Source organism: Elgaria multicarinata, chromosome 18, assembly GCF_023053635.1.
Source record: "Elgaria multicarinata webbii isolate HBS135686 ecotype San Diego chromosome 18, rElgMul1.1.pri, whole genome shotgun sequence".
Taxonomy (NCBI): Eukaryota; Metazoa; Chordata; class Lepidosauria; order Squamata; family Anguidae; genus Elgaria; species Elgaria multicarinata.
Genome location: NC_086188.1, coordinates 1,956,709 through 1,984,247, shown reverse-complemented (window position 1 = coordinate 1,984,247; position 27,539 = coordinate 1,956,709). Strand labels below are relative to the sequence as shown.

At 50.7% G+C, this 27,539-nt stretch overlaps 1 protein-coding gene across 1 annotated transcript in view; it reads left to right on the top strand.

The window, feature by feature from the left end:
• The window catches only part of HECTD4 (HECT domain E3 ubiquitin protein ligase 4), an 88,863-nt gene that overhangs the window by 50,074 nt on the left and 11,250 nt on the right, over window positions 1-27,539 (top strand). The window contains exons 34-63 of the mRNA XM_063144102.1: window positions 30-214; window positions 1,002-1,155; window positions 1,869-2,149; window positions 3,587-3,776; window positions 3,862-3,943; window positions 4,184-4,386; window positions 5,013-5,148; window positions 7,047-7,229; window positions 8,303-8,473; window positions 8,920-9,089; window positions 10,749-10,864; window positions 11,600-11,703; window positions 11,926-12,087; window positions 12,220-12,368; window positions 13,571-13,650; window positions 14,222-14,385; window positions 15,195-15,432; window positions 16,005-16,141; window positions 16,567-16,693; window positions 17,421-17,558; window positions 18,127-18,263; window positions 18,353-18,513; window positions 19,323-19,504; window positions 20,476-20,681; window positions 21,638-21,768; window positions 21,984-22,189; window positions 22,996-23,175; window positions 23,774-25,077; window positions 26,079-26,286; window positions 26,919-27,142. Of these exons, the coding sequence (XP_063000172.1) occupies window positions 30-214; window positions 1,002-1,155; window positions 1,869-2,149; window positions 3,587-3,776; window positions 3,862-3,943; window positions 4,184-4,386; window positions 5,013-5,148; window positions 7,047-7,229; window positions 8,303-8,473; window positions 8,920-9,089; window positions 10,749-10,864; window positions 11,600-11,703; window positions 11,926-12,087; window positions 12,220-12,368; window positions 13,571-13,650; window positions 14,222-14,385; window positions 15,195-15,432; window positions 16,005-16,141; window positions 16,567-16,693; window positions 17,421-17,558; window positions 18,127-18,263; window positions 18,353-18,513; window positions 19,323-19,504; window positions 20,476-20,681; window positions 21,638-21,768; window positions 21,984-22,189; window positions 22,996-23,175; window positions 23,774-25,077; window positions 26,079-26,286; window positions 26,919-27,142 (6,109 nt within the window). The remainder of the gene's footprint in view (window positions 1-29; window positions 215-1,001; window positions 1,156-1,868; window positions 2,150-3,586; window positions 3,777-3,861; window positions 3,944-4,183; window positions 4,387-5,012; window positions 5,149-7,046; window positions 7,230-8,302; window positions 8,474-8,919; window positions 9,090-10,748; window positions 10,865-11,599; window positions 11,704-11,925; window positions 12,088-12,219; window positions 12,369-13,570; window positions 13,651-14,221; window positions 14,386-15,194; window positions 15,433-16,004; window positions 16,142-16,566; window positions 16,694-17,420; window positions 17,559-18,126; window positions 18,264-18,352; window positions 18,514-19,322; window positions 19,505-20,475; window positions 20,682-21,637; window positions 21,769-21,983; window positions 22,190-22,995; window positions 23,176-23,773; window positions 25,078-26,078; window positions 26,287-26,918; window positions 27,143-27,539) is intronic.

Here is a 27,539-nt window from a genome sequence, read left to right as displayed (position 1 = left end):
CTGCCACCGTGCTTTGTGTTTCTGTGCAGGAGCGAAGAGAAGTGCCTGGTGCGGAGCGGCCTAGTCCAACTGATGGATCGGTTGTGCAGTTTAAGCAGCCAGGCTGAATCCAGCAACAATGAGAAACAGACAAAGAAGCAGAAGGTGGCCACCATGGCCTGGGCCGCATTCCAAGTGCTAGCCAACCGTTGCGTTGAATGGGAAAAAGAGGAAGGTAAGGCAGGCTGCGGGCCGAGCACTGGCCGCGTGTGACGGTGACTGGTTAGTCCAGTAGAGAGAGGTGGGAACACTTCAGTGAGCGGAGTTGCGAGTGGGTGCTCCTTGTACACAACCCATTTCTTGAAAGCATCGTTGATGAATTAGAACCCCAACCCTAGTGACAGTCCACCCCTTCAGTTTAGGGTCCTTCCTTCCTTCCTCCCTCCCTCCCTCCCTGATGGGACATTTACGACTGGGATCTGCCTTTCGTCAGGGCCCCGGGGCAGGCAGTTCTGAGTGAAGACCTCAGTGTCCATTTTGTATGGTGCGGGGAGCCCAAGGAAAAAGCCAGAAGGAAACGCCTCTGCTTTTCTTCTGGCTATGATAGCCTCCGTCGGTGCCTGTTCTGGCAGGGGTGCCTGGCGTCTTGCACTCAGGCACCGCAGCAGAAGTCACTGACGCAGGGCGTAGACACCCAGAGTGCCACGGTTACTCTGTGTTTTTGTGCAGTTGGGCAGAGCTTTTAATAGGTTTGATCTCATCCTAAACCTGATACATGAGGTCAGCTAGTCTTAAACTGACCTAAGCCAAGTCGTTTTTGGATCGAGTATGTGTCCTTGTGTAAATACCACTATTAAAAATGAGGCTTATTGTTCAAATCTTGTATGTTTCTTAAGCGTGCTTTTAAAAAATGGTTACTTCACTCGCTCTCCGACCTCCAATCCCAAATCACCGCTTTATCGTGATCTAAACTTTAGAGTGACTCCTCCTCAACCACAATCCCTTTTGTGCTCCTTTTGCAGGTGGCTCAACGGAGGCCGTGCACTCGGGTCTGGCCCGTCAGGTCTCCAGTCTCTTAACCAACCACCTGGCACGTGCCACAGAGTGCTGTGGCAACCAGGCAGCTGGCAATGATGCCCTCCAAGATGTCCTCAGCCTTCTGAATGACCTGTCAAGGTACAGCCCAGTTAGTAGCCTCTAGTTTGCACAGTAGCCTATAAAAGATTAATTTTAGGAACATAGGCCTTGGGATTTTTAAAAAATATATATCTTGAAAGAAATCAGAAAAGAAATATGTTTTAAGCAGCTTGGTATGTTGTGTTCTTAGGCCTAAATCTGTTTGAATGGCAGAATCCAAGGTCCATGCATTTAGTTTCTCTCAGTTCTTTTTCAATATTATATCTGACTTGATCCTGCAGTCTTGCGCACATCCCTGAAATTTCACGGAGAGTCATGGAGAGGGTTTTGTCATTGAAAATGACATAGCCAGAGCTCTGCAGTGACACGGTGTTTTATTTATTTATATCCAAATTGGTGCACGTCATGATAGCATTAGAGCTGTCCTCCTGCCTCTTTAATGGGTAGTGAAAGTGGAAAAGTTTGCATTATAATTTGGAAATAAAACAAGAAAATCTACTGCTAATCCCAACAGTGGCTGGAATACACCAAAAACAAATCCTTGTAGTTTATGATTCCTTCGTGACTGCAGACACACTGCTTCTAACCTAACGATATCCTTTCCTGTTCTCCAATGTCTAGAAACCACATTGGACATTTCTGCTGCACTATACAGAACATCCTGTTTTCATCTGGTTTTGTTTCAAGACTATATATTTTGACCCTTTTAAAAAAAATGGCCTTCTAAGCTACCGGTCTTTCTCCTCTTCCAGGAGTCACATTGGCAAAGCCATCCTGAGCCAGCCGGCCTGCGTGTCCAAACTCCTCTCTCTGCTCTTGGACCAGCGTCCCTCTCCAAAGCTGGTCCTCATCATCCTCCAGCTGTGTCGCGCTGCTCTTCCGCTCATGAGTGTCGAGGACTGCGGGAATGTTGAGCTTCCTCCCTGGAGCTACTCCGTGCCCTCCCTGAACAGCGAGCAGGATGACCCCAGTGACCCTGCTTCCAAAATTGCCTCCCTGCTCTTAGCAAAGCTGGCAGATTACGTGGTACCAGGTAGAGAAATGCATAAGATTCTGCTGTGATACTGTCTCGGCAGCTAGAGAAATTCATCGGTGCCGCAGGAGAATTCAAGAAACATCACGTGCTTTTATGAGCTGTCTTTTCTAAGGCTTTGGAAGCTCCAGCAAAATGCTACAGTTTGCCTTTTCGATAGGGGCGGGTCATTGGGAGCACATTGCATCCGTTCTCCCGTGTCAGCACCGAGCCTGGTCTCCAAAGTGCTCAGCACCCTGGGCCCGACAAATCTGCCCCATGTTCCAGCGGAGCCTTCAACATCAAGTGGGAACGCCCTCTTACCATATATACGCACCTCCACAAGGGGTTTCCGAGCAGGCTTCTTGTTCGCTGCCCCCCAAGTCTTGAATTCCCTTCCCCCAGAGACTCACTAAAGCCCAAATCTAAGTTCCGGTTGTGCAGGCAGAATCTCGAGTTGGTAGAGTAGACAGGGCCACTTCAGGCTGCAAGTGGGAGGAGGCCATCTTTGAATGCTCCCAGGAATGAAACACTGGCAAGCAGGAAGGTTACATCAACTGGGATTGTTTAGCTTGGAGAAGAGGAGGCTAAGCGGGGACAGGATAGAGGTGGACAAAATGATGCACGGTGTGGAGAATGTGGACAGGGAGACCTTTTTCTCCCTCTCTCAAAATACTAGAACCCAAAGGGGTCATGCCATGAAGCTGGTGGGTGGGAGATCCAGGACGAATAAGAGGGAGGACTTCTTTACACAGCGCAGAGTTAAGTTATGGAAATCACTACCACAGGTTGTGGTGATGGCCACCCATTTGGATGGCTTTAAAAGGGGGTTGGATCAATTCCTGGAGGCAACGGCAATCCATGGCTACTAGCCCTGATAGTTGTGTGCGATCTCCAGTATTCGAGGCAATAAGCCTGTGTGCACCAGTTGCTGGGGAACATGGGCGGGAGGGTGCTGTTGCACCCTGACCTGCTGGTTGGCCCCTGTGTGAACCGAGTGCTGGACTAGATGGACCCTTAGTCTGATCCAGCATCAGGCCCCTTATGATGTTCTAATGTTCTTGTTCTGGGCTGCTCCCTGCTCTACTCGGGGGTTGTTCTTTACCTGCAGGGAACTTATGAAGCATCCAGTCAGATATCCCCGTGGCAGATAGGTCCACCTGCCATGTAAACAGTGAGGGCTCTATTCTCTCATTTTGTTGCATGTAGAGACCAGGCCTACATATCCACCGGCAGCTATGTTAAGAGAATTTCAGTCCTACGGGCTTTTTGTGGCCTGCGTGCCGGTAGGATAAGGCCAAAGCATTGGCATTTTGGGATTGATGCGCCCATCCCTGTCGTTTGACCTTGGCCGAGCTGTCAATCAAATTAAGTTTCTAGTGTTGATAATATCACCTGAAAGGGTCTGCAACGCATCGAAGGCTTCTGCTTCAAGGCTCGTTTTCCTCCTGCTCACAGGATGCCAGACTGTTCTTTCTCCCACCGCCTCTGAGCCGGATATCTCGCTGACAAAGGCCAGCCCGAAAGGGTCCGTCAAAGGAGACAAAGACCTGGGAGAAGAGAGCGAGGCTGTGGATGGCAAACTTTCCATTTTCATTCATAAGCGGGAGGACCAGTCATCTCACGAAGTCCTTCAGCCACTGCTAAGGTAACTCGGGCTCCGTGCAATGCCGTGAAGAAATCTGCCTGCCGCAGCCACGTTCACGCCGTGCTTTTTATTCTTCCCTTTGTAGTAGCTCGGAAGGTCGGCCATTTCGCCTTGGAACGGGTGCGAATATGGAGAAGGTGGTTAAGATGGATCGGGACATGACTAAAGTAAGGACAACAGAACTTCGTCTTGTGAACAGCTTAATCCCTTTCTCAGAGAGATCTGTAATAACAATGTAATAAATAGAAATAAATAAAAGAATACTTCTAATTGCCTCCCGCCGGGAAGAGGGCTTGCCAGTTGGCGCTTTTGTATTTAGCCTGCAGCACTGGGGCGGTGGGGGGGATTGCGTTGGCCAGCGCACGCAGAATGTGGAGCGAATTGCGGAAGGTGTTCCCTTTCTTCAGAGCGGCTGCTGCGAAGTGATTACAGAGGAGGCAGCGGCAGCTCTGCGGAAGGCCACCAAATGGGCCCAGTCCGGGCTGATCGTGAGCGTGGGGCCGCCGGTGGAAACCGTCAACCCGGAAAGTACCAGCGGCCTTTCAACAGGGGACAAAAAGAAAACGGCGCAGACCTCCGTTTGCAGGGAGCGGAATTCAGAGCTCGCCAGGTAGGAGAAGCCTTTGCTGGCATCCGGATACTCGAAATACTTGACATCCTGATGCGCAAAACGGCGCTTGCCCAGTTGACGTGTTGGGAATTGCTTTGTTGATTGGCTCCTCCTCACTGTGGGCTTTGCCTTCGTGGTGATTAAGAGTGGTGAAGGTGGCCTGAGTAATCCTGGGTTTAAAATCCCCCCCCCCCCCCCCCGGTAAAGCTGAGCCAGTTAACAAGGGCCACAAATTCCAGGTTGGAACTGACTGAATCCAAAGGTTTACTGTGACACAATTCCCAGTGCAGGGACAGTGGAGAAATAATAACACAACTCAAGAACGACATAAATGGATACTGTTGTTTTTATACTGTTTCATATGTACACACACCCCTGTTTCATCCTTGTATCGGTCCAGATGCCAAGGTCTGATTCTTTGTTTTACCAGCCCAGGGTCTCACGGCTTGCCTAATCACAAACGGCTCTGACCCGCAGTAAGCATCTCTGTAAACAAAGGTTACACAGCGCCAAACCTTTCCACTGCTGCCGTCCATTTTGCTTCGTCACGGCTGCTCTGGGTTTTGTGGAATGCCACGGCTCTTTGGGCCTGGCGGGGCTGCACTGACGTCACTCTTTCTCAACAGAACGGACCCTGTACGGCCCTTCATCAGTGGTCACGTAGCAAACAGCATGGCAGCAGAGGTGATCGCTTTGCTTCACAGCTTGCTCATGGCACCAGAATCCAACGCGGCTCAGATATGGACGACCACAGCTGAAAAAGTAAGCAAGGGGAGGATTGCATCTTCTGTGAGCGTCATAGATGTTGTGGTTTGGATTTACATGCAAGCAGGGTCTTCAGCAAATCATGTCTCCTTACCCACTACCTGGCATGTGGCTGTTCCACGTTTCAGCCAGCCTACCAGCCTTGGCTGTTTGCCCTCTGGGATGCTATCAGGGGCTTAAACTAGCCATTAAACAGGGCATTTCTCCACCCCACCCGCCCTCCCCATCCCAATTTTCTGGTTTTCCATTCCAGTTGACAGCTGGCTGACATTCCATAGTTCCTGGATGCTACTGGCTGTATTTTGCCCTCAGACCGTCTGGGCTCTTTAAAAACTACTTTTTAAATGTTTACAACTGTACATACTTCTGCAAACCTAGAAAGTCCCCCAGGTTCTGGAGAAATCACCACCTTATTTGGGGATGGCTTAATTAGAATACTCTATGAATGAAACAGTCCGTCAATATAATGTAATCGGATAGCATATATAAGTGCTTCCAGATGAGGCTTTTATTACACCATCACCCTGCCTCAGTCACAGAATTTTATGGGGGTCCAGATGACGCCATCTCCCATTGGTGACCATCCTTTGTTTTCCCATCGCTTCTTCCATCTTTTTTCTTTTTTTTTTGTACAGCCAGATAATCTGTCAAAGAAAAGAAAAACACTGAATTACTGTACAATGTCTTGTGATTGCTACCACCAGGACCCCTCCATCTATAGTAGTTTGGACCTTACCGGAACTTTTTATTTTATTCTGTGTTCTTTTTAAAGTCTTACCACCTGTCCTGTGTCTTTGGGATGAAAATAAGTTTAAAAGCTCTTCAAGTCTATATGCCCAGGTGTTGCGGTTCCTGGCACCCTCATAGAATCTAGCCCCTCCTGTCCCTTGCTAATCTCTATTTATGTATACATAAATAGATCTCTTCCGGCAGGCCTATCCAGTAGAATTTTAGGATACTTTTTAGGATGTTTTTAGGATGTTTTTAACAGTGTATGCTATGTTTTTAATCTGTATTTTATTATTGCTGTTCTTCCCCGCCTCGATCCAATCAGAGAGGCGGGTAAGAAATATATTATTATTATTTATTTATTTATTTAATGATGGAGTGCTTTCTACCAACTCCAGTTGGTGGCCCAGCTATGCCCCTATCTGGACAGGGATAACCTAGCTTCAGTTGTCTGTACTCTGGTAACCTCCAAATTAGATTACTGCAATGGGACAGCCTTTGAAGATGGGACAGCCTTTGAAGACGATTCAGAAGCTGCAGGTTGTGCAAAATGCAGCAGCCAGATTGTTAGCTGGTGCAGGAAGGTTTGAGCATATAACACTGATTCTGGACCGCTTGCATTGGCTGCCTATACGTTTCCGAGCCAAATTCAAGGTGCTGGTTTTAACCTATAAAGCCGTACATGGCTTGGAACCGCAATACCTGATGGAACGCCTCTCCTGACATGAACCTACCCATACACTGCACTCAATATCTAAGGTCCTCCTCCGAGTGCCTACTCCAAGGGAAGCTCGGAGGATGGCAACAAGGGAGAGGGCCTTCTCAGTGGTGGCCCCCCAATTATGGAATGATCTCCCCGATGAGGCTCGCCTGGCGCCAACATTGTTATCTTTCAGGCGCCAGGTCAAGACTTTTCTCTTCTCCCAGGCATTTAACACCATTTAACAACGCTAAGTTTGTTTTCTAACGGACCCCAGAACTGTTGTTTTTAAATGGATACTGTTGTTTTTATGTTTCTGATGGTTTTTTAAATTTTGTATACTTTTTTAATGTTCACTGTTTTTAACTTATGTAAACCGCCCAGAGAGCTTCGGCTATGGGGCGGTATTATAAATGTAATGTAATAAATAAATAAATAAATAAATAAATTATTATCTCCCCCTTAGGTTCTGTCTCGCGCTCTGATGTACATTCCTCAGCTGGGGAAGTATGCCGAGAGCATCCTGGAGAACGGCAGCAGCAGCGGAAGGAAACTCGCCAAGCTTCAAAGGGTGGCTCGCCAGGCAGTAGCAGCCCTGTGTGCTCTCGGCGGCTTCAAAGAAACAATCAAAATCGGCTCTGAAGTACAGGTGACCAGCCGTGCTCTAACGCCCCGTCACCACCAACCCACCTGCCCCACTAAATTGAGGGCAAGCCTTGTGTTTGCGGCTAATAATAATAATAATAAAATTATTTCTTACCTGCTTCTCCATTTGGATCGAGGCAAGGAACAACAATAAGTATAAATAAATAAAATTGATTAAAAACATAGTACACGTTATTAAAATTATTATTATTATTATTATTTATTTATTTATTTATATAGCACCATCAATGTAGATGGTGCTGTACAGAGTAAAACAGTAAATAGCAAGACCCTGCCGCATAGGCTTACATTCTAATAAAATCATAATAAAACAATAAGGAGGGGAAGAGAATGCACCAAACAGGCACAGGGTAGGGTAAAACTAGCAGTATAAAGTCAGAACAAAATCAAGTTTTAAAAGCTTTAGGAAAAAGACATCCTAAAACCATCCTAAAATTCCACTGGGTAGGCCTGCCGGAAGAGATCAGTCTTAATAGCTTTCTTAAATGCTAAAAGACTTTTAAGTTGACGAGTCTCCTCCAGCAGGCCATTCCACAGTCTGGGAGCAGCAGAAGAGAAGGTCCTCTGGGAAATACCTGTCAGCCTAGTTTTGGCTGACTGAAGTAGATTCTTCCCAGAGGACCTGAGTGTGCGGGGCGGATTGTACGGGAGAAGGTGATCCTGCAGGTAATCTGGACCCAAACCATGTAGGGCTTTAAAGGTGATAACCAACACTTTATACTTTACCCGGAAACTAATTGGCAGCCAGTGAAGAGATTTTAAAACTGGTGTAATGTGGTCCCCCCTAGGTGTGCCGGTGACCAACCTGGCTGCCATATTTTGAACTAATTGAAGTTTCCGGACTAGGCACAAAGGTAGTTCTATGTAGAGCACATGGCAGAAGTCGAGCCTCGAAGTTACCAGCGTGTGCACCATAGGATAAATGATTATTTGCGTGATGGCTGCTGTGCCCCTCTGCCCAGGGTGCGAGGTTTGCTACTGCACCCTTCACGTTTAATGGTTTATAACCCTGGGTAACTGTTCATTTTGTTCATAAATGTTCTCTTTTTTTAACAGGTTCTGGGTAGGGGAATAGCAGGAAGTATTGGAGTGGTGGCATCTATTAACGAACAGGAAGGTATAGCAACGGTCAAATTTCCACCTACCAGTATAGACTGTAGAAAGACCTCCCAAGCATCAGACATTTTAACTATCCCATTATCTAGGCTCTGTGTTCCAAGATCAGAGGTAAGGTCATTTTAAAATCCAACGTGGAGTGTCATAATGAGCTGTTAAATTTAAGATTTGATTTCAACGACGATTTAAATTGTTAAGTCTGCAATTTAAATTGTTAAAAAGGGCTGAGGCTTTTTTGAAAGTGGGGTGGGGGAGTTTGAGGACACTGTGAGGAAGGGGCAGTTTGAAAGTTCTATGCAAGTAAAATGTAACGTAAATCTTATTTGTCTGTTTGTTTAATTTATATCTCACCTGTTTGCCAAAAAAAAAAAACGGCATGCGGTGTAGCCATTTAGGCTATCTTACTTTTCTTCTTCTTGGTCTGTAATGTTTAATTCAGTATGTTTTGTGATGAATGTAAAAATGAGACTCTATGACTCCAGGTAATTCCCTCGTTTCCCAGCAACTAACGACTTGAATTTAACTTTTTACCGTGCCCCCCCCTCCACCACCATCAGGCATTGCCTCTCCATAAACTGTCCATTACTGAGAAGGTAGTACAGGCAGTCCAGTCCATGTTGCTTCCTCAGGAGGGGAGTCTTTCTATTCATACCTCACTTCCTGCAACAGGAGATGGCTCAACTCCAGTAATGGCAGTGGTCCGACTCCTTGCTGAAATTAGAACCAGGTGAGTGGTGGTGGTTCCGGCAGTACGTGAGATGCGGCTGGGAGGCAGGACGTGAGGAGGGCTGGGTGCGTGGCTAGCTGGGTCGGTGGCGACACCGCCGAAGCGCAGTTGACTCGGGGCGAAGACGGACATCATGTACCGACGGACATCATGATAGAAGTCACGGCGGGTCTTGTAGGGCCATCTCGGTTGCCTCTTAACCTGGGAATCGCATTGCTAGGCAGCCCTCGGAGCGCCTCAGCTGCCAGCCGGCCGGCTCGCTCCCCACAAACGTCCGTCTGCCTCTTCATCTAAAGAGCGCTGCGTGAACATTCATTCATGGTTTTACAATTAATATTTTTAAGTACAAACGTGGCTTTTTGTGGGAGGGTCGTTTGGTGACATCGCTGGCGTAGAGCGGCCAATCAAAATCGCGCACAGCCTGCTCCCGCTTCAAACTCACAGGGCCAAATTTTCTGGAGCTGTTGGAGAGGAAAAGTATATCTGGGCTGCACGCAGCGAGGGGGCTTCCAGATGGGCCCCACCGCTCTGCATATGTTATGTCTGTCTTCACCCTTAAAGAAGCGAACAGCCAATATATCTGGTGTAGAAGTTGGATAGTTAAACTGAAAGGGCTTCATGCGGGACATTAACATTTGGGGGGGGGTCTTGCTAAGCAGCTCTATCTTAAGCTATGCTGTCTGTAAAACAAGAGCTCCTTGACCTGTAGAGAGGTGCTAATTGCTTAATAGTGCAAACAAAGGAGACCTTCAGCTGCCCCAGCCCGATTACCATGGTAAACAAGCCTGGCTTGGGTGCCCTGGCGGCATTCTCAGAGCTGCTTTCCGTGAGAAGCTTCTATGCAGCTGGGGAAAGAGTCAAATGACCCGGCCATGTGATTGAGACTTCATCTGGTGAGTCTCTGCAACAGGCCCAGAAGGTCGTGTGGGCTGATACCTGTCCCCACGCGCACACGTTCCCAGCCTGCAGGAACTGCTCCTGGAGAAGAGGCTGTGGCTGGGAGAACAGCTAAACTTCCGCTCCTGAAAGGGCACTGCCAGCCCCTAGTGCAGCAATTCACTCTCCGAGTCCATGGCCGTATCCCATCCCAATTTAAGTTTATTCAAGTGGAAGCAATTTCTGGGTTTGGGACAGAATATCACTCTGCATGCTTTGAGAGCAAAAATTGCACTCGTAAGGACTGTGCAGACATAATGCTTGACCCCCTAGCTGAGAGCCCCAACTTAGCTCCTGGCCCCAGAGAACATGTGGAGGGGAACACCAAGTAGAAAGGACGGAAAAGCCGGGAAATGGCCTTAACCGGGGTCTTCAAGAGTACAGTTAGAACAAAAGACAAAGGATAGTTGCGTGCAAAAGGCACATGATAATCTCTCTTCATGTTGCAAGGGCTGGTTTTAAGGGGCTGGTTCCAAGCGTGGACTCTGCTAAACCTCGGTCATGCTGGGTGCGGCTTTTTTTAGAAAGACTTTATTCCCACATTTTCTCCAAGAGACCTGAAGAGGATCTAAAACCAGTAGCTGAACTTGCAGGCGGGAGCTCCTTTACTCATTCCACAAGCGATGCAACCTTTGTAACCTTGCGCACGTTCTGGGGCGGTTTTTAAATCACTTGTTCGCCTTTTGTCTCCTCTTTCCTCCTGCCCCCGCCTCTGCCTCCCAGAGCGTGCCTGGTGATGGCACAGCTGCTAGAGGACAGTTCTTTCTGTGAAGAATTCATCCAGCAGTGCCCAGCTGCTGTGGAAGTCCTTAACCTCGTGGCCCAGGAGTGCAGCCCTGGTAGGAACTCCGTCTGATTTTGCCCAGCTAATGTAGCAGCAAGCTTGAACACGAGGACAGTGTGTGTGTGTGTGTGTGTGTGTGGACAGCTGGGAGGTCAGTTCTGCAGGAAGCAGGTTGCTGGAGTAGCCTATGACATTTCTGACAGTTTTCCTCCTCCTCCTCCTGCCAGATAGGACGTAAAGGACTCATGCTATCCCCCAAAAGCGTGCCGAGACATGTTGACCACCTGAAAGCCAGATGTCCCTTATTACAGCAGTTTTTCACTGCTGTAATAAGCTACTCCTCAGCTACTGTGGAGGGAGCAAATGAGATCCTGACTGGGCGTCATTGTAGTGTCCCGGCTGCAGTGTCAGGCTTGAACTGGAGAGCCCAAATCCACACTCAGCCTTGAAGCTCATTGGGTGACCCGAGGGCAGGCCTCGACCTACCTTCAATTCTCAGCCTAGTGTACCTCCCAGGGCTGTCGTGACGATAAGGTGTGGGAGGGAAGCAGCCTCAGGAACCCGGAGGAAGGGCGGGAGGGAAACGAGATGAGCAAGCGTGTGGAGCGGTATGTGAGAACTCGACTTGGTCGGTCCACCGGCGCTTTGCTAGTCCTGCAGTAGAAGCCCCTCGGGATGCTTAGCCGCTGCTGCCGCCGCTGCAAACAAAGAGGTTAAAAGCACGTCGTTGGAGAGGTGGGCAGGAGAGGAGGCCGGTGTGTCATTGCTGGCTTTCTGTGTACCCTTCTAGGGGAGAGGCTCCTCGTTGTGGAAGTGCAGTGCGAAAGGTTAAGGATGCTGTACCGCGACAGCGCCCGCCCTCCGCCGCCGCCGCTCCAGGCAGACCGAAGGCAGGTAAATATATACGCAGAGCCCTCGCCTGCCTCTCCCTTAAGCTGCTCGTTCACCCGAGGAAGGCAGACGTCAAGCCATTACGGCGCAGAACGCCCCACACTACCTCCGTGCAGGGCTGCCTTCTGCCTCGTGTGCTGTTCTTCAGGACTTGCAGGCGCAAAATCCAGTTTACACACCGCAGTGGTGTATAATTAAAAGCAGGCCTGTCTCTTCTTGGTTCAGCCCAAGGAAATCACCTGGAGCCCTTGCAGGGTCTTCCCTCCCGTGCGAGCCTGCATGTTTTCCTCGCACCTGACCGCTGTGACCTTCCTCGCGGACCCCAGCGCAGGTGGAGGGCTGCCTCGTGGCACCTTCATTTACGCCACGTCACCCGTTCCGGTCCAGGTGAGAATTCGCGATGGGCAGACGGTCTCATGCTCACGCATGCAGGAGTGCTATTTCGGAAGGTGCCCGGAGCGTCTTTTCCTTCTTGGTTAATGTCTGTATGTGTGGGGCGGGGGGTGTTCCTGTTCCCAGGCGCCATCTTTCTATTGGGAGATTGAGATTGTGTCCTACGGAGATACGGATGATGACACAGGACCAATCGTCTCGTTTGGCTTTGCAACAGAAGCGGAAAAGCGGGATGGAGCGTGGACCAACCCCGTGGGCACCTGCCTCTTCCACAAGTAGGTTATAAATACATTTGCTCTGGAATCAGAGCTCGTTTCACTGTCTGCGGAATGAGAACTTGTGCAGGCAGCCGTTATTTCTGTTATGAGGGCCCCAGAGTGAGACAGACAGACAGACTAAGCAGGTGGCTATAGCTGTTGTACTGTTGGGGGCGCAAGCTTCTGACTTGCACAGCACTTCTCTCTGTTCCCTTCAGGGGCCGTCCTTCCCCACTGGGCTGGGCTCTTTCCCTTGGTGGTGGAGGAGGGTTCACCATCTAAGTGCTCGGTGCTTTATAAAGTAGTAGAGGACAGGTCCCTGCCCCAAAGAGCTTACACAATTTGGCATAGGGGAAACACTGGAGGATGGGAAGGCAGATGGTGGTAAAGGGCAACATGTGCTTTTCTTTCAGGCACCCGTCCTTGGGCTGAGTTATAATAATACGGGGCTATATGCCAAAGTCTTCATAGAAAGCGAAGGGTGTTGAGGAGGGCTTTGAAGGGAGGTTGGAGGAAATCCTGGGCATAAGGGAGAGCAAAGGAGGAAGGAGCAGGGCGGCTTGAGAGAGCAGGAGACCTTTGGGTGGCTGAGGGTGGCGGATGATGCGGACAAAACCTGGCTGAGCCTGGCTGCTCAGAGGGAGGGGTGTCAAGGCGCCCTGCCTGGTGGGCCCCAACCAAGAGGCCGTGCCTGGAGCAGAGGAGCCTCAGAAGCACCGTTTCTTTTTATTTCCAGAACTTTTTCTTATAACCTCAGGGCCGGTTACATTCCCCCATCTCCCCATCCCCTCAGATCAAAGCTCCTCCCACTGAGAAAAGAGCTTTTAACACTCACTTCTGAGATAAACCGCTGAGAGCTCCGGCTATTGGGCGGTATAAAAATGTAATAAATAAATAAATAAATAAATAAAATAAAGACCCTCTGCGGGGCAGAGGAAGACTCTTGCTTGGAAAAGAGTTCTGTGCATCTTGAAGGCTTCCTTCTCTCAACTTCCCAACGCCTTCAGCTCAAGGAAAAGGGTCGTTCAGACCCCTCTCTGCATCTTTGATTTTTGTAATCCGCTGAGCGCCATGCGGCCCTCAGCAAAGATGTTAATGTGTTTTTCGATCTCTGTATGGTATGTTGGCAGGCTCGCTAGAGCTGACTTTAGCTACTAAGCTCCCGAAGCTCTAGCAAAAGATTAAATGAATGCTTTCTTCCTTTCTTCACATGGTCTCAGCAACGGGCGGGCCGTTCATTACAACGGTTCCAGTTTGCTGCAGTGGAAAAGCGTGCGGCTGGATGTGACCCTCTCTCCTGGTAAGAACATAAGAAGAGCCCTGATGCTGAATCAGACCAAGGGCCCATCTAGTCCAGCACTCCGTTCACACAGTGGCCAACCAGCTGTCAGCCAGGGACCAACAAGGCAGGACATGGTGCAACAGCACCCTCCTACCCATGTTCCCCAGCAACTGGTGCACACAGGCTTATTGCCTCAGATACTGGTGGCAGCACATAACCACCAGAGCTAGTAGCCCTTGATAGCCTTCTCCAGGAATCTATCCAACCCCCTTTTAAAGCCATCGAAATTGGTGGCTGTCACTACAACTTGTGGTAGTGAGTTGCATAATGTAACTCTGCGCTGTGTGAAGAAGTCCTTGCTTTTATCTGTCCTGAATCTCCCACCCATCAGCAACTTGGGATGACCCCACTGGGTTCTAGGATTTTGAGAGAGGGATGCCTGCTTTGGCTGTGCTTAACCAGCACACGTCTTTGGTTACAGCCACATTTGGAGGGGCAGAAGGAGACATCTCTTTCTCTCTCTCTCTCTCTCTCTCTCTCTCTCTCTCTCTCTCTCTCTCTCTCTCTCATCACTGTGCCATTCCTTTAGGTGATGTTGCAGGCATTGGTTGGGAAAGGGCAGAGGGCACGCCTCCTCCTCCAGGACAGCCAGCCAAAGGCAGAGTGTATTTCACGTACTGCGGACAGCGACTGGGACCGTACTTGGAAGATGTGTCCGGGGGAATGTGGCCAGTCGTGCATATCCAGAAGAAGGCAGGTTACGTGCCCTCCCTCTCCCCCAGCCAGAGTTCCCCAGAGCTTAGTCCAAGTCCTGTTTTCAATGCCGGGCCTTGAACACATGGAGCAACAATGATGGAGGGTCCCTCTGGGTTTGGGCTGAATGCCTTCCCCTCCCTCTATGGTGTAATCCTAACCAGCCCCATACGCCTTGAGTGGGAGAGCCGGAAGGTTCCACGGTGAGTTTGGGGTCCCCAAACACCTCTCGGCTGAGGACATTTTGAGCTCCAGGCAGGACGTTTCTTGATACGTTTATTCCATGGAGGAATTTAAGGCATTAGCTTCCCGAGTTGCCCTTTTTAAGCTGGCTTTGAAGACCTTCCTATCTCAGACAGGCCCTTTTCTGAGGGGCGTTTTGGTTGCTTGGCTTCATGCCTGCTCATAGTTCCACTTTGTCTCCCTCTCCTTCTATCTGTATTGTTTTAATCTTAATTGTGTTCGGTTTTGGGAGTATGACAGGACTGAAAATCAGGCTGAAAATAATTTTCAATTAATAGATATATTATTCATTGCACAGTGGAGTAACTCCTTCATTGACATTTGGCTCTTATCCTTTTTCAAATGTTAATTTTCCTTATCAACGGCGCTACGCTAAATACCGTTATTTTAAAAATATGTTCCATGCTTTATCAGGCAGCAGAGAACCTCTTTCTGAAGCGCATTTCCTAAGCTGAGGCGTGTGCCTTCCCTTCCTAGTGAAGTGCAGCAAAGAGCACAAAACTGTCACACTGCACAAGGTGACCCCCCACCCCCACCCCTCTGCTTTGTGCCTGTTGCCCTTCTAGAACACCAAAGTCAGAGCCAATTTTGGGTCCCGCCAGTTTGCCTACGCGGAAGGCCAAGCTCACCGGAATGCCGCTGACCTTTGCGTCGACCTCGCGGAAGAAATCAGTGCCAACTTCGAAGTGTTGCCTTTTGCCATGGCTTCCGACAGCGACAACGACGCCGGCACCAGCACTGCCTCTGACCCCGGGACTCACGGGCCTCCTTGCAGAATCGCGGCCGTGGCCACGGCTCAGCAACGTGAGTGTTCCTAAGAGCCTTCCGTCAAGGCTGCTTCCACCTCCCGCTGACTAGTCCAACCCACCTGGGTCAGATCATTGGCAAACCAAAGGCTCTTTCCCTCTTGGAGCTCCATCAGACGAGCATTTTATTGCACACTCATTACTGGACACTTGTGGATTTTCACGAGTCCCTCTCACAGCGCCATCTGCATTTATTGCTCCCCATTATAAAATAATCCCAAACACAGTAAAATCATGCATCCGCCAACCCTGCCGGAGAGAACAGTAACACAGATAAATCACAGTTTACACAACGCAGCAAAAAAAGCAGTCCAAAGTCTGGGTGAACAAATAGGTCTTTAGCTGGTGCCCAAAGGCCTGTAAGACTCAGCACCAGCCAGATAGGAGGGGTGGAAGGGTTGAGGTGCCTGAGTCGAGCTTCCCCTGTCTCAGGTTGCCACATGTGGAACTCCGGGCAAAGGTGGCACGGTCAGGGGGTCATCCCAGCCAATGTAATCAAGTTGCATTCAAAGACAAGTTCCTTCCCTCCACCTTCTTCTCTTTTTTTTTTTTTTTTGGTCTTGGTTCCAGAATACGACAGTGACACCTCTTGCCATTACAAGATGGAACTCAGCTACGAGAACTTCATCACGTCGGGTCCAGAGCCCCACCCCCCTCCCATTGCAGACGATGAAAGTGACGACGATGACGACGACGACATCCCGCGGGTAAGCCTCACGCAGCGCACACCGCCGGGGCGCCCCTGTGCGCATCCTGACCTGCTCGGTTAGAGAGGCTGCTCTGTGCCGTCCACAAATGAGTTGGGTGTATGGATGCTTGTGCTGAAAGGCGGAGCTTTCACGTTGAATGAAGAATCTGAGACTGCAGTGCGGTAAACTGGAGTATCTATACCCAAGTTCTTATCCTGCTTTTTCTTGGATTTCTCATTTTCAAAGTGAGCTACGTATCGGTGGTGTTGGGATGGGGGTTGTGGCTCAGGGTTAAATCATGTGTTTTACACTTAGAAGATCTTTGTCTCCAGTATCTTAAAGACCTCTGCAGAGCGACTGCTTCTCCGGGTACATACAACCTAGCAGGCAGGACTGTAGGTCGTCCCAGATCTGACATGAAAATGTTTGCCTTCCCCTTTTAGGAGGATCACTATGCCTTGCTAGTTAAAGCCTGGGAGACCAAAGTGTTCCCTACCATTAGAAGACGATTCCGCAACGAAGCAGAGAGGAAGTCTGGCTTGGATCAAATTAAAGGAGCTTTACAACTGGGTATGCCTGTTGGAAATACTATTGTGACTTTAGCACCAATTTGTAGACCCTGCCTAGTCTGAGCAACCTTCGTTCTTCTATGTGTTTTCATGTTCCTTTGAGATACAGGCATTGACCTGGTTTGCATGTAAAGACAAGCCATGGTTTAGTTAACCATAATTTCTTGAATTATCAGTTGTCATTACTTGCAAACTCAGAACTATGGGTTAACTAAGGGTTATTAATCCCAAATAACCCATGAAAGGAACCCATGGTTTATTGTTGAGTTGTGAATTGTGGATTGTTTTTTGCAGTTAGATGCAAATCCAGAATCATGGTTTGTTTTGCCAGGCTACAGAAGCAGCGGGCAAGAGCAGTAAAAATAACACGGCCTCTTTATATGCCAGTGCTGCAGTGCTGCAAAGGCATTTGGGATACAGGGATGGAGTGGGCAAAGGAGAAGGGAAACAAACCATAATCTAGGGACTGAGAAAACAAACCATGGTTTGACTGCCAGACAAGCCCCAGGTTGGGCAGGAAACCATAGTTTAAATAAATCATGCGTTAGTGTTACATGCGAACCAGGGCATAGATGTCCATAAAAGGTTTTGCATGCCTACCAGAAATTTTGGTCTGTACCAACCAATTCATTCAGCCATTTTCCGAGAAGTCTTGCCCGGACTTATTCAGATGGAAAGAATGCAAGTAGCCATAGGCATCCTTGATGGACAGCTGTTCTTTGTTTCAGGAATGGTCGATATAGCCCGGCAAACGGTAGAATTCCTCTATGAAGAAAACGGGGGTATTCCTCGAGACCTGTACCTTCCCACAATTGAGGACATCAAAGACGAAGCCAATAAGTTCACCATCGATAAAGTTCGGAAAGGTACGTCTCTCGCTGTGGTTTTGGGAAGTTGGGCTCATAGGGTGGGACTTTGGCCTTTGCTTCTCCTTGGGTTCAATTAAGGGTGGATTCATGACTTCCCCCTGGGTAACTCCAAATGGGACTGCCTGCCTGCCTCTGAGAAGCAGGTGAAACTCTGCACAGACATTGTGCCTGTGTGCGTGGAACATATTCATACACAAAAGCCATCAGTTTGAGGTTGCAGTCGTGAAGTGCTGATCGTGGACGTGTATACCGACCATCAGGACAGAAGGCCTCCACCAGTGTTTCCCCTCTTATCATTCTTCTCCTCGCATCTCCATGCTGTTGCCCTACAAGCACAACAGGCCCAGGAAACACGACAGCCAAGGCCAAGTTACTGCAGAAGACCACAAGCAGCGGGCCACAGCTGGGGAAATGGATGGGCGGGGGTCGCTTTTCTAACCTGGGCTGGCCTGTACAGGCCAAGCTTCATAGCAGCGTTGCCCAGTGGTGGGGACGCTCCTCAAGAAGGCCCAGCTGTTTCTTGTCTGAGGTCACGATGCGCTGACCACCTTTCCCATCGCTCCAGGCCTCACCGTCGTCACCCGCTGCCCAGACAGTAACAACGTGGCCCCCAATGCCGTCGGGACGGCTCTGCCCAAGTTTGCTATCCGCGGGATGCTGAAGACGTTTGGGCTCCATGGAGTCGTTCTAGACGTCGATTCGGCAAGTGGAAGGTCCCTTTGGGTCTGGGGGTGGGGGAGGCCTGGGGCGCTTTGGCTGCAGTCTGTCACGGAGGGAGTCTGTCGTTTCAGGTGAATGAGCTTGTCCAAGTAGAGACTTACCTCCGGAGCGAAGGTGTCCTGGTGAGATACTGGTACCCTATTGACATGCTCGAACGACCACCGGCCGGCTATCGGAGGACTGCGACAAATGGGCTGGTTTCTCTGGACAACTCAAACATCCAGATTCACAGGTAAATGGAGATGAAATCAATGGGCAGCCCAGGTGCGCTGGACAGATCGTTCTTTTTGCCTCCATGTGGACGTGGGAGGCCCCCATCTAAAAACTGTAAAATTTGGTTCTCTTCAACCAGAGTGGTTTGCCCTTCTCTGCTTTGAATCAGAAATGGAACAGCTGGGCTTGGTTTTTTTACAGGATGGCTCTGTTGAAAGACTGAATGCTGGGTTCTGTCTGTGGGGCTGCCGTCGTGCCGTTTTCTGTCTTGGCGTACGCCAAAACAAACGGTGCTGGAGCAGCGCTTAATGCTAGACTATAGGCATTGCAACGCAGCATCTTTAGAATGCCATTGATGGGAGAAGGAAAAGGGTCCCCATATCTTTAAGCATTCTCAAGAGGAAGCTTTGCTTAACTGTCTTAATCCAGGTAATCAATCCCAAACAAGGCAATATGTTAATCATACAAACTCACCCTTTGAATGGATTTATATTACTGGTATTAAATATTGTCAGCCATCTGTGTTGGTGTGCATGTCTCCTGTTGAGTGAGACATGGCCCCCAGAAGGTATAAAAATATTCCCTTATAATTTGTAATATTCCATATGTGGTACCGGCAACGTAGGCGAAGTCTGCATTGGGTGTTCTGTTCTGAGCAGAGGCGAGACTTCTGGACAATACTGGAGCTGTCGTTTCCTAATCCTGGATGGTGTTCGGGTTTAAGATAAATAAACCTGAACTGTTGGATGAGATCAGAAGCTCTGATTATATAGATGTTGTCTGTGACGTGCCTTGAAATGTGGGCTTTCTTTCTCTCTTCTTTGGCAGGGAACTTTTACGATGTGAAGCTGCGCTCGCTAGGCTGTACTGCCGCATGGCTCTCCTCAATATTTTTGCCCCCAAATCTCCTCACATGTTTACTCGTCTGTTTCACATCCCTGCCATCCGGGACATCACCCTGGAACATCTCCAGCTGCTATCCAATCAGCTTCTTGCACCACCTCTTCCTGGTAAAATGGCACTTCTAAAAGCAAATAATAATAATAATAATAATAATAATAATAATAATAATAATAATAAAAAGATAGATAGATAGATAGATAGATAGATAGATAGATAGATAGATATTCAAGGTGGGGTACAACGCTAATCAAAACACCATAAAATACAAACAACTAATTCAAACATTTTAAACCAGTGCATCATAAAAAGCAGCACACCATTAAAAAGGGCATCTTAAAATTCCGCTGGACAGGCCTGCCGGAAGAGATCAGTCTTTATGGCTTTCTTAAATTCTGGAAGACTGTTAAGTTGACAAATCTCTCCCGGCAAGCCATTCCATAATTTGGGAGCAGCAGAGGAAAAGATCCTCTGGGTAATAGTTGTCAGCCTTGTTTTTGTTGGCTGGAGAAAATGCTTCCCAGAGGACCTGAGTGTGTGGGGCGGATTGTACGGGAGAAGGCGATCCCGCAGATAGCCTGGACCCAAACCATGTGGGGCTTTAAAGGTGATCACCAACACTTTATACTTCGCCCAGAAACTAATTGGCAGCCAGTGAAGGGATTTTAAGCCTGGTGTGATGTGGTCACGCCTAGGTGTACCGGTGACCAGCCTGGCTGCCATATTTTGAACTAGTTGAAGTTTCTGGACTAGGCACAAACCCCCTTCTTACTACAGAGTAGGCTTAACCATATTCATAAATGAATGTCAGTGAGTGCACGCACCTGCCGATGTGCACACACGCATTTCTGCGTTAGTTTAATTTCATTTTCATTCACTTATTACTTATTTCTATACCACTTCATAGCCAAAGCTCTCTGGGCAGTTTACAAAGGTGAATGAAGACGTCTTTGCAGTGGTTGGGCTTTAGCAATGAACATGAGACCAGTTTGTCCTAATGACTTGAAAGGGAAAAAGGGGTGGGGGTGGGGGAAGGAAACAGGCATTCAGAGAGGAGCGGCTTTTCCTTTTTACTTGACAGACGGAACCATCGGCTCCAGCTCCATCCTGCTGGCCCAGTCCCTGCAGCACTGCATCCACTCGCAGAACTGCTCGGCCACAGACCTCTTCTACCAGGGCAGTTCCCAAACCGTCCAGGAGTGGCTCACGGTGGCCATCACTCGGACGCTCCATCAGGGAGAGGACAGCCTGCTGGATCTGACCAAACAGATCTGTTCCTTTCTGCAGGCAAGTAAAGAATGTTCTGGTTGTGTTGGCTTCGGTCTAAAAACAGCATTCTCGAAGCTATGGAGGCCTCTCTTTCCTGGCTCAAATGTCCTTTTCCTTGTCACGGTGTCAATTCTTTGTTTTGTTTAGAGCAGGTCAGAGAAAGCTCTGAAGGAGACCGAAGCACAAAAAGCTCCCTCCCTTTGCCCAAGGGAGGAAATAGCGGCTGGGCAGGAAAGCTTCCCGCTTCTAGTCCTCGTGCGACAGAAAATCAGCTCCACCCTTTTGAGAAAGGGCGCAAAAAGGGGGCTTCCGGGAAAGGCGTTTCTTCCGCCATCTCCCTGCCTGCCTCATTCACAGAATTTCACAGGGGGCCCAGACTCAAAGCCCTCTCGTGCTTTGCCACGACTGCTTCTGTCTTGGATTCCTTACCGTGGAAAATCCATTAAAGAGAAGCCGGCATAGCTGCACGAGGGCCTTCGAACTGGTAGCGCAAGGAGCCCTCCGCCTGGCACCAACTTGCTTCCTATGTGCTTCCAACGTCCCTGGCAGGATCGTCCCTTCTGGCTTTTGCCTATTCCCGTCCAAGCCTCGCCCGTAGGCATCAGCAACTGCTGAAAAACCCTCCAGAGCAGCCTCCCTCAACCTGGGGCGCTCCAGATGTGTTGGACTGCATCTCCCAGAATGCCCCAGCCAGCAGAGCTGGCTGGGGCATTCTGGGAGTTGTAGTCCAACACATCTGGAGCGCTCCAGGTTGAGGGAGGCTGCTCCAGAGGGCGCCACCTCCTTGTGGCCTCCCACCACCCCGATGTTTGCAGGGTGCGAGAACTCCCCGCATCAGCTCCACGTTCACCAAGCCCACTCTCTGTGAGACAGTTAAATGTGTTTGGTTTTTGTTGCATCGATTCAGAAAGGCAGGAGTAATGGCTGCGTTTCCAGATTGCGGTTTCCTGACCGTTCCAAAATTCCATTTTCAGAACGCTCCTGATCAGTTCCCATCTGAAGAGTTCCCCATTTCCGAGTCCAAAGTCAACATGGACGTCAATTTCCCCGGCGCGGCCTTCGTGGTCGTGTCCTGTAAAGAAAGCCAGTCTGGACTCCGTAAAGAGTAAGTGACCGTGAGTGAACAGAGAATAAGGCTTTGCTTAAAAACACCCCTGCCCATTCAAGGAATACTCTGTGTGTGGGTGAGTGTGTGGGTGTTCCAAAGCCAATACCGCCACGTTTTATAGATTGCACTGCTCCTGGGAAGGGAAAATTATGCATGGTGGTAATCATAACGTACAACGTAATTTCTAGCAGCCGTTCCGTTTTCTTTCCTAGCTCCTCGCTGTACAAGGCCCCTTGGGCCCGGATTCTGGTCTATGGCCTGGGTCACAAAGTAAAGAGGAATGGCCAGCTAAACCTCATTGAGGCGGTTTGCTACCCCAGGGATGCTTCTCCAACCAACACAGGCCTGACCCCTCCTCCCACGACCAACCAGTATCCTTCGGTCATCATCTCTACGGACAAGATCCACATCAAATTGGGTAAGGCCTGTGTTACGAGTCAGATTTCGGGAGAATGCCTTGAATACAGCTTGGGGCTACATTGTTCAGGACAGCCTTCCTCAATCCAGGGCCCTCTAGGTGCTTTCGAGCGCTACACCTAGAATCCCCCATCCAGTTACGCTGGCTGGGGGATTCTGGGAGCTGCAGTCCAATACACCCAGAGGGCAGTAACTTGGGCAAGGCTGATTGAGGCTCTCAGATACCAGCGGTGGTATCCTAAATGATTGGAGAACCGTTCTAGTAATGGTATAAATGAGAAAAACGTCCCACTCTTTACATCCTGTCTTTTGAGAATTCCAGGGGTCAGCCTGGCTCAAGGATATGGAGGTGGGAGAAGATTTTAAACCCCTTTTCTTCCCCACCCCCCACCCCAATGTTTTGAAGTTTGTCTCCTCTCTAATGAGCCTCATGTGGCGCAGAGCAGTAAAGCAGCAGTTTCTGCAGCCAAAACTCTCCCCACGGCCTGAGTTCGATCCCAGCGGAAGCTGGTTTCAGGCAGCCGGCTCGGGTCAACTCAGCCTTCCATCCTCCTGAGGTTGGTAAAATGAGCACCCAGTTAGCTGGGGGAAACGTAATCACGGCCGGGGAAGGCAACGGCAAACCACCCCGCTGTAAGGCCTGCCAAGAAAACGTCAGTGAAAGCTGGCGTCCCTCCAAGAGTCAGTAATGACTCCGTGCTTGCACGAGAGGTTCCTTTCCCTTTCCTTTCCTCCTCGCTAATAATATCGCACCATTGCTGGAAGCGACCTGTAGCAGCGCCTCCATGTCTGTGTCTCCCATCCCAGGTGTGTCGCCCCCTCCTGGCGCTGTGCTGGTCCTGCATTCCTTGCCCTTGGAGTTCCCGCTGGCCATGGCGTTTGCGGAGCAGCTGCTGACCTGGAAACTGGAGGACTACGACGGGAAATCCGAAGAGGAGCTGGAAACGATCCCGGCCTCCGTGCTCCTGCAAGTGGTGGAAATTCTAGGTGAGAGGGGTGCTGCTCGTCTCAGGCTTCCCCACCAGAAGTGGGAAAGCGTCATACGCTGGGATAGGACGTAAGGCCACGCAGCAGGTCGCCGCCCCAATGCCATGAGCTGCTCTGAAATGAACAAAAACACTTCACGTGCTCAGGGGAATGAGCAGCATCTAGGAGCCAGTTCCGGTGCTGGCGGAGAAACCGGGCCCCTGCTCCTCAGGAGACCTCCCCCATAAAAGGGACTTTCGAAGCTCTGGGAGGGAGAGGCGCAACTCCAGCCACGACGTGGCTTCTTTTGGGCACCGTGGAGGCCCAGGAGCTGACCTGTTTTCCCCTGGCTTCAAAAAGGTCCACAGAGCGAGAGCGGGGGCTAGGGCCTTCTTAATGCCTGAGATGGAGCTGAACACTGTCTGGCCCACTAGCTAAGGGTAGGGTACAGTTTTCACAGCCTCAACGCAAATGTCCTCAAAAGCAGATTTCTAGGATTGGGCTGCATGACTCCAAATCCACTGCAAAACAGTCCAGGTTCTGTTGTAAAGGCCCATCGCTCCAGTGGGACGTTTTTGACAAGACCTGACTCCCTGACATTCCGCTTCCGTCCTTCTAGGGAACTTCCTCTGGACGACCAACATGGCGGCCTGCGTGAAGGAGCTGCTGTTTCATCTCCTGGCCGAACTGCTTCGCAAAATCCACGGCTTGGAGCAGAAGAAGAACCCCGCGGGCTTGTCTTCCTCCATCGCCCTGCAGCTGAACCCTTGCCTGGCCATGCTGATGGCCCTCCAGTCCGAACTGCACAAGCTGTATGACGAAGAAACCCAGAACTGGGTGTCTGGAAACGCCTGTGGCGGGTCCGGAGTGGGGGGAGCGGACCAGGGGAGGTTTTCCACGTATTTCCACGCTCTGATGGAGGTCTGCTTGGCCGTGGCGGAAGTGACGTTGCCCATCAACATGAGCATCACAGCCAACGTGATGTCATCGACGAGCGGCCCAAATCTCAGCGATTCTTCCTCCTCCTCCTCTTCCTCTCCCGGGCAGACGCCCCAGAGCCCCAGCCTCCTGTCCAAGAGGAAGAAGGTGAAAATGAAGAGGGAGAAGACGTCGGCTTCGGGGAAACGGACTTCGTCCCGCGCGGCCGATGCGGACGCCGCCCTGCTGAGCATCGGTGGGAGCAAGCCAGAGGACATGCTGTGGTTCCACCGGGCGCTCACCTTGCTCATCATCCTCCGACACCTGACGAAGAAGGACCCCCAGGGGCTGGGCGTGACCAACGACGCCGTGGCCGACGCCTGCCAGGCCTTGGTCGGGGCGACGGCTCACAGCCGCCTGCTGGTGATTTCCGGGATCCCCACCCACCTGGAGGAAGGCACGGTGCGCGTCGCCATCCGCAAGGCCTGCAACGCCCACGGCGGCGTCTTCAAAGACGAGATCTACATCCCGGTGCAGGAGGAGGACCCTAAGAAGACCAAGGACAAAGCGGAGGGAGGGGAATCCCGGACGGAGCTGGACAAGCCCGTGGTCTCCGGCAGCGTGGACAGCTTGGACGTCAGCAGCTCCAGCAGCGTCACGCCCGCCATGAGCGTCAGCGCTTCTGCTTCCACCAGCCAGGCCTCCCTGTGCAGCTCGCAGGGCATCTCCCGGACAATTAGCGACATCTCCGTAGACCAGTTCCAAGGCGTCTTGGAGACGGCCGTCCCGCCCGCTCTGCTGGAGCCCCACGTGGTTTCCAGCCAGGAGAGTTTGGACCTTTCGCTGTGCAGCACGGGAAGCCTGGGCAGCCTGGGCAGCCTCGGGGAGCAGCTGGACAATGTGGAGACCGCCTCGGTCTCGGACGTCGGGTCGATGTACACCGTGACGTCGCTGGACAGCCAGCCGGTCTCCTCGAGGCCCATCAAGGGCTTTGCAGTGGTGGAGGTAACGGCTCTCGGCGGACGAGGGTTGGGCAGATTCCTGGAGGAGAAGGCTATCAGTGCCTAGTAGTCCTGCTGCCTCCAGTAACAGAGGCAGTAAGCCTGTGTACTCCAGTTGCTGGGGAACATGGGCGGGAGGGTGGGTGTCCCATGGACAGCTGGTTGGCCAACTGTGTGACCAGAATGCTGGACTAGATGAAGCCCTGGCCTGATCCACTCTCGGGGCTCTTCCGATGTTCTTAATGAAAGGTGACGGGTCAATGTGCCTGGCGCTGTGGTGCACCTGCCTTATACAGGGGACAGCTAGCTGGCTTAAACATTTATCTAGACTGCTTAAGACAGCTAGCTGCCCCCTGTATAAGACCAAGGCAGCGGGAAGGAAAAGAGAGGGGGGAATCCCTCCCTCTGGAGTGGGAGTAGGAACTAAATGACAGTTTGTTTGTTGCTGCTGAGCTGAGACTTTGCAGGTAAGTCCGGCAAGCCGTTAGTCCACGAGGTTTGGGGGCATTTCTTAAAATACTAATTTGTTGCATCCTGAGCTTTGTCAGCCTACTTTGTCAGCTGCACCACTTTTTATAGGCTTTTGCCTCCCGAAAGAAAGCTCAGACTTGGTTCGCTAGCCTTTGAGGGGCCACAAGGCATTTTGCTGTGTTTCATGCTGCAGAGTTATACAACAATCCATCCTGAAATCCAATCCAGTTGGGCTGGGTTTTTTTTCTCAAAATACATCACTTAAAAATCACTGTAACGATGCTGCAATTTAATTTTGTTTGCATGGTATTCAGGGTTCTTGATCTTGGTTTTTCTTTTCAGAATTTCGATTTGGAAGAGGCAAATTAGTTTGATAGGGAGGTCCGAAGGGGTTGGTTGGAATGGGTGAATGTGCCGAGTGAGCCAGGAATTCGGCGTCACAGGAGCCAAAGAGGCGCTCGCCAGCGATTGGCGAGGAAGGTGCTTCCCTTCGAAATCACACCCGAACGTGTGTTATTGTTGTTTTTAACAAAGATAAGATCCCGGGCCAAGATGGAGAAGATCCGAGCCAGCTTATTCAACAGCAGCGATCTGATTGGCTTGTCGAGTTTGGACGGGGAAGACGAGCTCATGGAAATGTCCACCGAGGAGATTTTAACCGTCTCGACGGTGAATCAGAGCTTGTTCGATACACAAGGGAGTCCGGCGCTGGAAGATTACTTCAATGACAAAACCATCAAAGGTGGGTGCGCTTTCACATTGAGCAAGTGCGCCTTGCACACACTGTGGGCCTGAGGGAGGGCGATGCCCGCGCCCGGAACAAACCGAGCAACATTCATCTAACGGGGTCTTATGCGAGGGAAGATCCTGACGGGTTTTGCGGCGGCTGTGAGGCGAAGGCAGCTTCACGGCACTGCTTGAGTTTGATACCCAGGCAGGGAGCCGGGCCAAACCCTTTCACAAAGGGCAGCCTGTGGAAAGAAGTGGCGAATGAATGAAAGAATGAATGGATGGAACCCTGGGATGCCCCCCGTCCCAAGGCCTTGTGCATCTGTTCTGCCTTGGCCTCCTTAAGGGATTTTCTGTGGTAAGAAATAAGAGAAAAGAAGTGATGGGGAAACACGGGAGGGTTACAAATGAAAGACGTTTCTCCCTAAAATTCCATGAGTGAGGCAGGGGGATGGGGGTGTTGCACGGCAAAGGCCTCGTCTTCTGGAAGCACACGCCGCCACCCCGAATCACTTTCACCCACCCCCAGCTTAAAACAGACGGTACCACGTGTGGCGTGAACGAGCAGGGCACCGTTTAGCGGCGCCGGCTTTCCTTTTTAGCAATTCTGTTGCCATTCTTCTCCTCCTCTCGACTTGCCTTCAGGCGACAAGCTGGTGCCAGGCGCTCGCGACGTCCTCACCGAAATCTTCAAGAGCTGCCTCCATTCCGAGCAAATGCTGAGCTTGACGCCGGCCAAGCCCACCAAAGTGGCCGAGATCTACCTGAGCAAAGAGCAGATCAATGCCCAGACTCCCGGGAACCTGCTGCACACCTTCTTCACCAACGTTCGCCCCCCGAAGAAGGTCCTTGAGGACCAGCTCACCCAGGTGGGCGTGCGGCGTGCTCTGGCTCTGCCGCGCTGGGCTGGGCTGGGCTGGGAAGAGGGGGCGGACCGCCCTGGAGAAAGGCGGGGCCTGCAGCCTGTCAAACCAGCTGCCGGTGTTTGTTCTGCGTCTCACAATGTGCGACCCCACCCCTTTAGACCGGGATCCCGCTGGCTCCTCCCTCTTGTTAGTACGTACATTTATATCCCATCCTTCCTCCAAGATGCCCAGGGTGGTTACATCGGCCCTCACAACGACCCTGTAAGGTAGGCTAGGCTAAAAGGAAGGGGCTGGCCCAAAGTACGGCGATGGAACCCATGACCTAGGGAGGTGGTGAGCTCTCCTACACAGGAGGCCTTCAAGAGGCAGCTGTCAGGGATGCTTTCAGGCAGATTCCTGC